General features: G+C 43.2%; 1 protein-coding gene across 1 annotated transcript; it reads right to left on the bottom strand.

The window, feature by feature from the left end:
- Window positions 1-2102: 2102 nt before the first annotated feature.
- Window positions 2103-13657, bottom strand: wnt2ba (wingless-type MMTV integration site family, member 2Ba). The gene is made up of 5 exons (XM_042088791.1): window positions 12955-13657; window positions 10388-10608; window positions 8741-9018; window positions 8199-8454; window positions 2103-3896 (listed from the first exon to the last, which is right to left on the bottom strand). Exons 1-5 carry the CDS (start codon window positions 13158-13160, stop codon window positions 3667-3669), a joined length of 1191 nt encoding a protein of 396 aa, XP_041944725.1. The 5' UTR covers window positions 13161-13657; the 3' UTR covers window positions 2103-3666.
- Between the last annotated feature and the right edge of the window lie 361 nt (window positions 13658-14018).

Raw genomic sequence — 14018 nt, 5'->3', positions numbered from 1 at the left:
AAACCCCTGTGCTCCCTGTTCTCCATCAACTGTTATTCTATTATTATAATTCTAAGGCCCATTAGATGATAGTAGTTGTGAACACACAACTCCACTGTCTGCTCAGTGATGACCACCACCCAGAGAAGCATCATATGGAGGTGAATGGTAATCCTTATAGATGACTTCATCCAGATAAGTGATGTTTGAAGGTTTGAGTGGGGATCTGTATTTCTCCTGATCAGGCTTCTCCGTGACACCATTGCTCTCTACGAAGCCCATCCCTGCTTCAGACAGCCCCCGGGGGCATACAGAGAGTTGCATTCTTGACAGCTGATTCACTAGATAAGGGTTTTTATGTGTTAATCCCCTGCCGCCAGCCTGGATATCTCAGCCCTGACAGACGGCCTGGTGGTGCACCAGAAACATGCTCTCTTGGGAGGGCTCTCATGCACGTCCCCAAGGGGTCACGTACACCACACTAAACTCCACTATAAATCTGCCCCACTGAGCCCACTGGGATATCGATGACCCCTCACCCTTGGGCTTTCTAACACTCCGGAACAGGTAAGGAAAACGTGCCGGTTCTCTCTATTTTTTCCCTTTCTATCTCTCCCTCTATCTCATAAGGCACTGAATGATTTTCCAATGATGCTGGATGTTAGGAACTTGGCTATTAAGAAAGCTGTTGTTACTGCCTGGCAGGATAAATGATTTACTTAGGCAATGTGTTGCATATAACTTCCAGTTTGTCAATCTCTGGGGGAATGTAGAATGAATATTTGCTTTTTTTCCCCTAACAGCAGTCCGGCTCCACTGTTTTAAGTCTGCTGTGTTGTGCAGGGCAATTTTGCATTATTAGTTGAAAATTCATGACCTATTCTATGAGAGTGTAATTATAACTTTGGACCTTCTAAATTAAACTTTGTTTGTCTAAATATGACTTCCAGCAGCAAGAGGCGGTCGGGCTCGAGCGGAAATAAATCCAACTTCATTAAAGTCACCCGGCAGACCACCCACAAAAATGAGAATTGGCTCGTCGCTCTCTGTCGAGTCAGATCATGCAAATGCAGCGTATCTCACTAACGAGGAGTAATTGCCATAGCCACTTGGCTCTGAGCGCTTGCGTTTACAGCTCCATGAAGACCTCGCAGTTCATACATAAATCCTTATCTTGGTTAATGGGGTCTCCACGAGGAAATGGAAAAACGAATGGAGCTGGCAGAACTATTTCTGAGGGACCCCATAATTCTAAACACTAGACAGACGCTGCCTGGGGAGTGATTTGACAGCACTCACAAGTAAACATACACTTCTCCGAGTTTTTACTTCACATCTCCCCAACACGGACATTTGGCTTTGCGAGGTGTGAAACCAAAATGTCACGAAAAAAAAGAGACTTATGACAAAATTTGACTCCAAGGGTATTCACAAGAGCAGCAAAATAAGCACTAACGTCACATTTTAAGTCAGAAAAAATTCCTTTTTGGATGCGGCCTTGAGAACAAAATGAAGCAACAATACATCCCCTCCAAGTCCCAGTGTTTTTTAAGATGTTCTTACAGTCTCAAGTGCCAGACACATGTTACTTCAGAATTGAGATTTGGCAAGAATTGTTTTTTTTAGAACCTCTCAGCTAAGTCATTCGTGTTTAAGCCTTTATTAACACTTTCTTTGTGCATAGCCTACTTCCACAATGCACTACACTACCAGCAAAAGGATTAATTGATTATATAGTACAGTAATAGTTTGTAACTTTGTAGTTCATGAATACTGTTTTAAGTACAGCTCAACCAACCTTATTTCATAAAACACAGTTGTGTTCCTTTCATAATGTTGACCTGCAGTCTCTTTCTGCACCTGTTACCATTAGCAGTTTGAGGATGTGGTGGCATGCCATGATTGATGATCGAGGCCATTGCAGTCATATGCATTCCCATCTGGGTCTATGTGATCGTCCGACCTTTTCGCCCACTCGCTATAGCGCTATCTGTCTTTCCCTTAGACACTATTTTTGGACTTTAGGGCGGCCATTTTGTGACATAATGCTGGTCATTCAGTTTTGAAATGAATGGAGCAGAATGCCAGTCATGGCTACCTGGTTATTTTTACCTCCTCAGGCTTTGCAAGTAGAAGCGTCCATAGGTAACATGCTGCCTGGGTGAGGACTTGACCAGCACAGCAATACCCTTCACAGACAGCTTCAGAGAACACGTATGTCACTGGAGGGAGTTTGTTTGCCGGCATGATTGCACAAGCAACAACCTATTATCTTCCAGCTGTGGCAGTGCAGAGCATGTGAAGGATCTTGTCACATGATTTATATTTGTGTGTGCAGTGCTAAACAGCACCATCCAAATGAGTTGCTTCATTTGTCATGACGAAACTGATGTAGCCCTTTTTCTGCCACAAAGCTGGTCCAATTGGGTCACCTTATTTAATTATAAAACAAAACAATCCCACAGATTACTCACCTCAACATAACAAATGAACCTTTACCCATATGTTCATATAAAGCTCTTTTGTTCACAGTTATGATAAATATATAAATGTTTATACATATACAGTATATCATATATAATACATTTCAATCCAGTGACAAACCATTTTAATCATTAATAACATTTGATTGTTATTTTCAAAATCCAATCAAGGAGTTATCAAATGTAAGAAAGGGGTAAAAATGCTAACAGTGCTCTTCATATTATGATGTTGTCAGAGATAGTGAATCAAGTGCTTTAGATATGCAGTGGTCTTACCTTCATCATAATACAGTTACAAGACCTATCACGTGAACCCAGAAGAGATCTGCATCAGCTATATTTGGAGCACAGATACTATTTACAGAAGAATCCAGGGATGACCTAATAACTTTACACAGCTGTATCAGTGATATAATGCTCTCTCATCTTTGCTTTGTCCTTTGAATGCACAACATAATCACAGTATTCTGGTCATTGCTAACCATTAATACATCCCATTGACATGTGTAGTATTTGTATTTGAATCCTATGTTGGTTAAAGGGGAAAGACATGAGTACCTCAATTTGCACAAACAATGACATCTGCAATTAGCTTAATTCCATCTGTCATTCAAGATTTGTTACTTTTCTTTGTAACTAACTTTCCATCCTGAAGTCACAGGTTGGGCACAGCACAAAGGTATACTCTAATTTGAGACCAAGAGGCCTCACAAATATGGATAATACACCAAACACAAGTATTGCGTTTCACCATTCTACATGCTTTAGTGTCCACTGGAAAAGTGTCTTCAGCCATCTGCAAGCAGTAAAAGCACGTCCTTGTCTGAGATCAAAGTACACACTTCCAAATACAGAACGCTTTGAGTTCCGCAGATTAGTTCTCACCCTTTAAACCAAAACACTGACTTCAGAAAAAGGCCACTCCTGCATGCCACAACACCTACCTACACAACTCTCTCAAAGCACTCTCTTTAATCCAAACGAGCCCATAGATGCTTTTTTTTTTTCTTTCAGTGCTTAGTTAGGGGCAGTCAGGAAAAAAAAAGGTTGTGCCAAAAGCCGCGCTAAGAGGTGCAAGTTGGAGTCTGGAGGATTAGAGGTATAAACTACATATCCCAGAATGCATTGTCCCACTTTGAAAACACAAATCAAAGTCCTGAGAGAGAAAGAGAAGGGGGGGACTGAAACGTAAGGAGGCGAGTGCTCAGGTGAGATCCAGCCAGTCAGGTCGCTTGTGAGGCTTGCAGGTGTGGACGTCTACGAGGTCCTCGCAGTCTTTGCACTCCACGGCGCAGCACCACTTGAACTTGCATTCGCACTTGGTGACGCTCTTCATGCGTGTGGTGTCATACCCACGGCCGCAGCACATGACCTCACAGCCATCCATCCCCCGGGAGGACTTGTTGCACACCCTGCCTGCCGTGCCCAGAGAACCTGCAACACAGGGAGAGCATGTCTCTATTAACATAACAGCTCTACTCCGACGACTGGTTGAGTCATGCTAGTCATCTACTCCCAGGATTTGAAATTTCTTGGTGGTGAACCAAGTGCAAATTCCTGCTTTTTACACTGCCTGCACTTAGCTGATGTTGTGTGTCAGCAATTTGTTCATCTATTTAGTTATTAGCTAGGTATGCCTATAATGTTGTTTTTCCATGTTTCAAATCAGATTAACAGGACAAATTGCACCAATATTCCCACTTGTTTAGTTTCAAGGGGTAAATTTGGAATGAGTTCACTTCCTGGAAAGCAATGGGGTATTTATTACAGGTGCTGTCAGCGGCTGCACATGTTTTCAAGCCTATAATGTTTTCTTTTTTTTTTTTTTTGCATTTTTAGCTAGCTGCTCATTCTGTGAGCACACTGTTTAAAAAAAGTCTCTGCAGGCAGCCCAGGCTCTGAAAACTAGAAACAAACAAAGTGGGGGCAGCCTGTCCCCCAAACAACAATGAAACCTTGTGTGGATTTTAGGGTTGGGTATCGTTTGGGTTTTATGCTAAATCAATACTTTTAAAACGGTGCCTGAACTGGTACTTTGTTTTAAAAATGTTTTAAATTAAAATGGTCTTTTTTTTATTGATAAGACAAATTTGAACATGAAATTGAACTGTTATATTCAATTTACTATTAATATCTCATTGCTCCTACGAATAATACATTTAAATGTTAAAACAGCTTGCCATGCATGCACACTCTGCTTTCAAGTTTACCCAGTGTAGGCGGTTTGCCATAAGGTATGTTAAAACCGCTTGCCATAAAACTGCCAGGTCATGGACAAGGGCATTTGCAAGCAAGCAAATCTAACAGGGACTCTACTTTCCAGTTAATTCAGTGTGTTCCCAAATGCTTAAAGAAATGTCATGTCTTTACCCATAACACGCAGTAGTTTTGAACATGTTAGGCTACATGTCGGTGTTGAAGTGTTTAGATTCCCAGCGCTAGCCTTAGAGTCTGTCTCAATTGGTGTACTTATGTGAGTACACTTTTGTGTAGTACACTATGTGCACTGTGTGCTTACTGGCGGAGTGCGCAAATTTTAACAAAATAGTATTGTCTCATATCAAACACTAACTCCGTGCACTTCACGGAAATGACGATCGCAAACATTTTAATATAACTTTATTGGCGTCCTCAATTCGACAGTGACATGGTCATACTGTGTCAAAACATGAACCGTTTATGTTATAACTTGCTTGTACCTCCGTAAAGTCTGTTTTCCACTGCTGCTGCTTCAGCTTTCTCAACCGCGATTACCACGAGTTTGAAAACGCTCCCTCCCCTTCCGCTATTTGGCCAAGATGGCGTCCGTTAAGGGCGAAAAGTGTCCAGCGTTGCACACTCAGCTTTTTGACCGTTATGAGTGCACCATCCGGGAACTTGCAGCGCCCTTCGTGTCGTTGGAATTTTCAGTGTGAACACCCTCATACACTCAAATTAGGTATTGTAAGTGCAGAAGTACGCGATTTGAGACACAGTCTTAGACATTTTAACAGCAACTATGGCTATGCGCTAACACCAGTCAGCTGATTTTAATTAGCAATTAAGTACGGATATGGTTTCGTAGCCTCTTTGACAGCTCAGTGACATCAGGTATGTAACCTACATATTTATGTTTTTGCCAGCTTACTTTTAACATTATTTTCATATTCATTGTGATGCTATATGGGCCTCATGCACATGAAATATTAATATGCTATTATGTTGTTTAACACACCGTGAAATAAAGTTTTTACCTTACAACTTTGCTGATAACATTTCAAATAAATGTCAGTTAGCGCATTAGCAAGGATATTGTGTAACGTATAGGCTAGCCTACTGTTGATGTTGTTTCATAGCCTTTTGCTTGTGTGTAGTTACGGTGTGTTTCCACACAACAAAATTTCGCGTCGCTCTCATTGACGTTGAATGGAGACGAAATTCGCGAATGCGAATCGCCGAGGCAGGCGAAACAAAGTTGGCCAAAGTTTAACTTTATTTAAATGAGGACCATTCGAGAACCAATCAGGTCCGCGTCTTTGTGTTTGGAGGCGGGAGTTACAAAAAAGTCTGACCAAGATGGCGGAGACTACCTGAGCTGTAACACAAACATTTGTATGTGATTAAAATGTTTCTACACGAACATTGGCACTTGTATCAACACGAATTGTGGTTTATATGCCACACGAACTTCAGAGCACATACACCACTAAATAGACCACTATATATGTTAGTTTAAGCACTCGATCTTTTTAGCTAGCTGACAGGCGAAATGCTAGTATTTTAGGACATTGGATTGCATTGTAAACCTAGCTAGACAGCTAGGCTACATGCTGCAACACAGGTATGAAATATATTATGTCTTATTGACCTTGTTGTTTCTATGAACATGAATTGTTGTTTATAGGCAACATAGTCTTAGTCGAGTCATAAAGACCCCTGGATATCTTCATTAAGTACTTAAACGTTTGAATTAGCTGATTAGCCTAATTAGCTCGCTTGCCACCACTGGCTAGACACTGCAGTCAAAAGGTTAGCAGTTTCGCCGTCACGCCCCCGAGGCGAAATTTCGCTGGCCGAAAATCGCGAGGTGTTTCGCTGTGTGGAAACACACCGTTAGGCCCACTGCTAGATTTTGACAGGAGCTCGCGATATCGCTTTAAAGTAAGCTACTTGGGCTCACGCAAGCTGTCAAACACTGTCCACTCGCCTATGTGGTGCACCCCTCTGGTTTATACATCCAGTGTTTATCATGTTAGCTAACTATCTGGATGTGTTGCTATCAGAGCAAGATGTTAGAGATGGCGCATGACATGCAGTGATGCCTCGAAAAAAAAAAAAAAGCACCTATAAAGCACCTAAAACGCTATTTAAGCACCGAAATGAGGCACCAAAATCCACGTTGTTATTCGATGCAGTTACTACCGTTTGCGTCGGCACCTGTGCCATATTAGAACCGTGTTTCGGTGCCCAACCCTAGTGGATTTTCTCTGGGAATACTGAAGGGAGGGGTGAGCTACCTCTCTGGTGTGTTTCCTTTGGTCCTTGGTTAAAATATAATCTAAGTTGTTTTGGATAAAAGTGTCTGTTAATTATTTTAAATATAAACATAAACTTAAACAAATGTGACTTTTTGTGAAATCGCTGACTGTACCTTTAAACCTATGAAATGCAGGATACATATCTAAAGGTTGTGGCTGTAAGACCACTGGTTTAAACCTCTAGGACCTAAATTGTAGAAACATAACTGACACAAATATGTGATTTCAGGCAGTGCTGCTTTCTCCTCATGTGACCGACTTTTTCTAATTGACTGACCCTTTCCTATTCAATTCAACAGATGGAGATCAGGCTTCAAAGGAATTAACATAAAAATGTCTACATCTGCAAGATGAGATCTGAGATCTGCTCCTAGCTCGGAGATATCACCGCTCTTTGACTCGGAAAAATGACGTGAACACATTAGCCCTCATGTGCTCCTTAAGTCAATTTTCTACAAAAGCAAAACCATCAATTTAATACATATCAAAAGTACCTACAAAAAACAAAATCAGGTCATTTATTTACTTTTTGACCTCAGGTCTGATGTTCAGGGTCAGATGCTTTGTGGACTGTACTGGTGGTTTAAAGTTCAGTCATTAGGTCCTTTCTCACTGTAGGGACTTTTTGCAGTTTCTAGAATTTTTGTGCATTCGGACAGCATGGAACTGAGGGTTATTGAGCTCTGACCACAGTTTCTATAACTATTTGAGCTTCTACCTTGGGGTAGGGTCTTTTCCCTGTGCATAGGATTGTTCCTATGCACAGGGAAAAGACCCTACCCCACCAAACTGATGCTCATGCCAACTTGGCCTAGGAAGCAGAAGCGCCAGTTTTAAAAAATCTCTGTAAAAATCATTCAGCTTCTGTTTAAATTTGCTTAACACAAACACTGCACGAAAGGGCTGCAGAGGCTGACTACTGTCATGTGACAAATGCCTTCTGGACAGATGAGAAGAATGCTGATTCTTTTTGTAATGCTTCCTGATACCATGAACTTCTAGTTTGTCAATAGAAGTAGCTAGTAACTAAATAACAATGCTGTCCATTTCATGTAATAATTGGACTACTAATGTGTGTTAAGTCATCTCAGAGTTCCTACTGTGTGTGAATGCAAACATAAATAAAGCACTAGAAAATGTGTAGTGGGTAGCTTCTCCAGTTAGTAGTTAGTAGAACTGTTCTTAGAACTGTTGTGTACGAATGTGCCTATCGACTCACCTGCTGCCCTGTCCAGTAGACAATAATCTGGTGAGTGTTCCACATACACCAAGTCATTCTTGGGGTTTCCCTTGTCTGCAACTGTGAACCCTGTCCCGTCCTGGTTCATGGTGACCTCTACAGCCGTGTTGTACTTCTTCCTCAGGTAGTCCCCAGTGCGCCGGAAGTCTGACATGGCTAGCCAACACGTCCTGAGCGCACACGATCCACTCACCCCATGGCACTTACACTCAAGCTTCATAAAGCGTTTTACTGCCTGCAACGCACACATGGTCTTCATTTAATGAACTTATCACCAACTCATAACAGGATTTCTAACTGGAAATCACTCTATTCAGCACAATGATTTACCAAAGAAATGTCTGTTGAAGGGAGTACATGACTGGACATCCAGACAGTAGAACTGAAATGACAATTATCCCATCACTCAATCAACAGAGACTCTTCCGCTTCCTGATTGCCTACTTAGGAAACTGATTGGCTACCTTTTACACCTCACCCCCTCACAACTAGTCATGTGACTTTAGTAAGCCATAACTCACCATCCTTCCACAGCGGTTGTTGTGGAGATTCATCAATGCCCGAGCATCTTTGACCATCCTCTCCCTGGCGTCCACGAAATTCTTGGCAAACTTGATGCCGTAGTTGATGTTGTCGCTACAGCCGCCCCAGTCGAAGTCGCCCTTGTCATCGCTAGCGCGACCCCTCTTGTGAGAGTCACAGCTGCATATCTTTAGCTCCCCCTGGCTGCAGGCCCGGGTAATGGCATAGACCACCCCAGCGGAAGAGATGGCGTACACAAATGCGGCCTCGCGACTGCCTGGGTGGGACATGAAAGCAGAGCACGTCTGACTGTATGTATCGAGACATGGGTTGCTAAAGCATGTACGTAGTGTTATTGTTGTCCACGATCTGTCATCTCTCAAAACCCTCTGACGTTTGCTAATTTTAAAAACTGTTTAAATAAATACTGTCACTACAGTTATTACTGTGAGTGCATGTGTGTTCTCTGCCAAATAGACTTCCCTGCAGGGATAAACTTTATAAAGAGATTTGGAAACATTGTGAGACAGAGTGGATGTAATTTGTTTGGTAATAACTCTCTCGTTACATAGTAGTAAATCAGCGGTTGAATTGGAAAGTCACTGTCACTAAATTCACTGTCTTAAATTCAGATCACAGCTTTTACAAAGTGGCTTTTTAGGTATTCATTGTATTTTATTTTTGGATGTAGTCTTATCCTTACTTTTTCGCTTCATAATTTTTATTTATGACTTGTTAAATAGGACTTGACATGATTACGGATGTTGGCCAACTCTCTCTTTCTCTCTCGACCCATTCCCACCTTTACCTCTCTCTCTCTCTCTCCCTCTAGTTCTCCCTCTCTCTCTCACTCTACCTATCGCTCTCTCTCTTCTCTCTCTCTCACTCAGTCACGGGATGGATGGATGTGTTTTCAGTCGGGCTGTGGAGGACGAGATTGTGGGTTATTAGGCCTGACCCGACTATCGGTCCTGTTTTCATTCATCCGCACGCACTGAGGCAGAACACAGGCAATCTGTCAGGCAGCGGGGCTTTGTCAGTCCGCCAGAGACGTCTCCCCAAATATTTACATCTCCTATTACTGTTTATATATCAGCCCTGTAGATCCTTCTATCTGCTACTTGTATTTGGAGTATGTCCACCCTTGAAAATTCCCCCCGCCCTTCCAGGAAAGTTGAGACGAGAATTTTGTTTTTTTCTTCGCTCTTCTCATCCACCCTTGACACCTTGTCTGATAGTACTGTCTCATATCTTGCGAACTGTGCTACCTCCGCATTGCCATTGCACGATATTTACAGTCGGTTGCGACTTTTCAGTCTTGGGAACTTCTTGTTCCTCCTCGTTAGAGGAAGTGGATTTAAATTGCACGTTAGGCTACCAACACCAAAGCCCTCTAGGAATATTTAAAATTGAAGGAGAATGTTCTGGAGTCTGTGCCTGCATAGAGTTGCTGTGCACGTGTGCATAGACTAGAACCACCATCCTGTCTCAGGACTACGGGGAAGAGTCTAAACTTGATTTACACTTAGCCTTATGAAGGACAGGATCAAGCGTGGAGTGCTGGAAAAAAGCTTTATCCTTTTTAAAATACACAATACACACACACACACACACACACACACACACAGACGGCCACACACACTTACTGCGGAGCATGACTCGGCCAAAGACTGTGTGGTCTCGGTCGAGTGTGCTGCAGTTCCAGCGGTGGTGGCGGAACTGGTGCTGGCACTCGCGGATCCACTCTTTGGCACCCTCTCCGATGGAGCGCATGAGGTCCGGGTGCCGTTGGCACAGCTGCCGCTGCTTGTTCACCAGGCCCGGAATGTTGTCACAGATCACTCGCGCCCCCAGAGCCCCTATGTACCTGGAGGGGGGGCAAAACCATGTAACATTCTCAGCAGTCACAATCTTTTACAATCACCCCACCACCACCATTATCACCACCACCCCCAAAACCAACTCCTTTCCCCCTTTTTGTCAGACTAATACATTAAAGGAAAACCTCAACTTCACTTTTTTAATAGTTTTCCAGATGACACAGGGAGAGAGAGACAGAGAGTGGTCATGGCTGTTTCAGTAACCCGTAGATGACCCAAACACCCCCCTTGCACACACACACACAGAGACTCATGCTTACAGACACACAGGCTCTCACACACACACACACAAACACACACCACCAACCCCCCTCTTTTCCATTGAAAGCCACTGTACCAAACGGGCCCAGCGAGTGGAGCCGCGGCAGACGGTTTATGCCGTGCTCACAAAGCCTTGTCTCCTGCCGGCCGGATATCATTATCCGCTCAATCGTGGCCACATTTTGTGTCACCGGCAGGTCTGACTGGGCCCTGAGCCCCCGAGCGGAGCGGAGTGGGGGGGGGGGGGGGTACACTTTCCACTCCTCTTATGGCCGTCCCCTGCCCAGTTTCCCCGCTTGTGCGACTCGTCCAGGGTGGGCAGCTATGCTGAGCTTGGGCGTTGTGTTTATTCTCCACGCGCACACACGTGTACACACTCATGCAAACACTCTCACACACACACACACACACACACACACAGGCTCCTCAGGAACCTTTTCTTTTCAGCTTATTTCAGCCCCAGCTGGGAGGGCTGGCAGCACGGGTGCCAAAAACAAGGAGCATAAATGATTACCTCGATGACAACAATCCATCCCCCTCAGCCCTTTGCGGCATAAACTACGATTATGAAAGTATTTGTCTCCCACACTCTGGCTATTGTAACCCTCTCAGTTCGAGGCTCCGGTGGGGCCAAACTGTCAGCGGGAGATATGTGAATCATATTTTCTATGGGGGCAAAAGGGGCAATGTAGTTACTTCCACCATTTTCTAAGTAGAACACAGTCAATCACTCACAATTTTCTGCCAGCATCTATATTTTACACGGTCAGGCTTTGCGTATGATTCTGTGAGCGTTTGTGTGTGTTTGTGTGTATGCTGAGAGGCGGGACATTGACAACTCGAATGAATGAATTGGACACAGTGACATCATGACTTATCACACGTCAAATATGATGGACTATAGAGCCTTGGGTGCTAGGGATGTGTCCTTTGGATTTCACAGATACTGTGGAAGAAGACCTGGGAACTGTGCCGCTGGATGCCAGGGGAGGCAGTAAGTTGGCCAAAGCTGGCCCTTGAAGATACCAGTGATGATGATTTATGGGGAGAGATATGTGTGTGTGTGTTGGGGGTTGATAGACTACAAGCTCTCCTCTGTCAAAGGTCCTCTAGTGTAAGTCATGCGTCTGTCTGTGTATAAAATATTGCTCTCAGAGGTAGCAAATAGCCTGCTACTCCAATCCTACCGCAAAGCAATTTGTATCACCCTCACCAATTTCTCAACACAAAGATAGAAAAATATCGAAAAAAGAAACCCAGAGACGTATTTCCCTAAAATATGATCATCATTCAGGAAAAAAAAGCCTCCCGCCTGCTTATTATCAGAGAAAATTGTCCAGTCTCCTGTATTTGTTTTTACGAGTGATTTATTAAGCGCGTAGGCCACCACTGACTTGCGGTGCGCTGTGTTGGGTTACAGTGGCTTGTTAATATTCTAAGCCGGGATATGAACCCCTCACATGTCCTGACTAGTCCTATGGACCGTGCCCTGGAGAAATCACACAAGAACACATCTGAACGCTCCGCGGCCCCTACCTGTCGCTCCCGGTTAGTGCGACTGGGGATGGAAACCCCCGCTCGCCATTAATCTTAATGAAGAAATATCCACAAGGGTCTCCTGCGCCCGCGCTTCGTAACCAAACACCCTCGCCTCACTTACCTTGCAGCGGTCTGACTTGTCCTGTTTGATGTTTGCAAGAACAGCGATGCTTTTTTTCTAGCCATGCATCTCCATACCTCATCTTAGTGGTGCCTAATGAACTAGGGTCGTTTTTTTTTCGTTCCCAGTGTATTTTTTTCTTCCAACAAGGTCTGACCTTATTCATGGAAAAAAAATCTAAGAGTAAAATATTATGTTTGTTCTAAGTGACAGTGAGCCTTGCTCTAGGAAAATATATGCATGCTAATTAAACATCGGAAAAATAAATGCCATAGCCTACCATGGTAAAGATACAACATATTTCATAGACACTCATCATTTAGCCTACCTTTAAAACTAACTTGTTAACTAACCCTTAATTGGCATTTTAACCCAACCGAAATAAAACGTGTCAACAAAATAGCATTCTTACCACCAGGATGAGTCCACTCTCGGTGTGAATATCAAAAGAAGTAAAAAGAAATGTACGTAAATCCTGGAGGTAGCAGGTGTAGAATTAGAAGCTATTCTCCCTCTTCTAGATGACGGTCTTAATTGCACGCGCCTCGAGTTCTCGGATGATTTCCTTGTCGTCCGCTGGATTTTGGTGAACTCCATCACTTCGGTTTTGTTTTCCATTCAGTTTATACTTCCAGGTAAATAATCCGTACGGACGTCTGAATGTTTTAAAATAATTGAATATTTCGTCGTTGTTGTAGGCTATAGCATAAAACGGTAAAATTTCAAAGTTTATGATCTACTCCACTGTCATGTTGAGGACGACTGAAAACCAAGTTCTCTCACAACTCATTGTTGTTTCTAATCCGATATCTTATTTTGGAAATAGGGAAATAGGCTATCACCCTTTCAGCGCTACTGCCTAAAGTTGTCTTTCATGCGCCTTTGAAGTAAGAATCCGAACCCCATTCCTTGATGGCGCCTCTCTCCCCATTATATTTTATAGACTCGGTATTCCCTTTTGACTGGTGTAGGCTGAAATGCGGTTTATTAGAATAAACCATCGGCTGGGTGGAAGGGAGGAGGAGAGATTAAATTAATATCGTCCAGTCTCTGTCCTCTCATTGGATAAAGTCAGCATCTGTGAAGTCCCCGAGTGAATGGGAAGAGTTGTGCTCCGCGCTGCTTTGCCGTTTGGAATGAGGATGCGCCGGCAGATTCTACTTACTCTAGGTCACATGTTAGCTTTGATTGAGGTTGAAACTGCTGTTTGTGTTGTTGCCTATTAACCTCTAACGTTGATAGCAACGCGTGCGGCAAAGCTTCCTGCAATTAAGTATCATTATTAGCAGATGTTGTTTTGACCACAAAAGGTATCGGCGTTCTAAAACGCTGTTACGCCTATTTTTAGCACAATGAATACATACAGTTTGAATATGGCAACCGTTCGTTATTATTTTGGAATGTGACATTGCCCAACTACTTCACTGCTTGTAACATATGTTGCTGAAATTGCGAAATAATTGGGCTGATTATCTG

This window comes from Alosa sapidissima, chromosome 4 (genome assembly GCF_018492685.1).
Source record: "Alosa sapidissima isolate fAloSap1 chromosome 4, fAloSap1.pri, whole genome shotgun sequence".
In the NCBI taxonomy this organism is placed as follows: Eukaryota; Metazoa; Chordata; class Actinopteri; order Clupeiformes; family Clupeidae; genus Alosa; species Alosa sapidissima.
The sequence above is the reverse complement of the archived record's forward strand: the minus strand, read 5'-3'. Positions and strand labels throughout refer to the sequence as shown.

What these genes read in the sequence shown, in the direction of transcription:
- wnt2ba (XM_042088791.1), bottom strand. Translation starts at nt 13,160, where the DNA reads ATGGAAAACAAAACCGAAGTGATGGAGTTCACCAAAATCCAGCGGACG. An exon ending in AGAGTGGACTCATCCTGGTG is followed by an intron (nt 10,609 to 12,954) that starts GTAAGAATGCTA and finishes CCCCCCCTCCAG; the next exon opens with GTACATAGGGGCTCTGGGGG. An exon ending in ACAACCGCTGTGGAAGGATG is followed by an intron (nt 8,455 to 8,740) that starts GTGAGTTATGGC and finishes TGTGCGTTGCAG; the next exon opens with GCAGTAAAACGCTTTATGAA.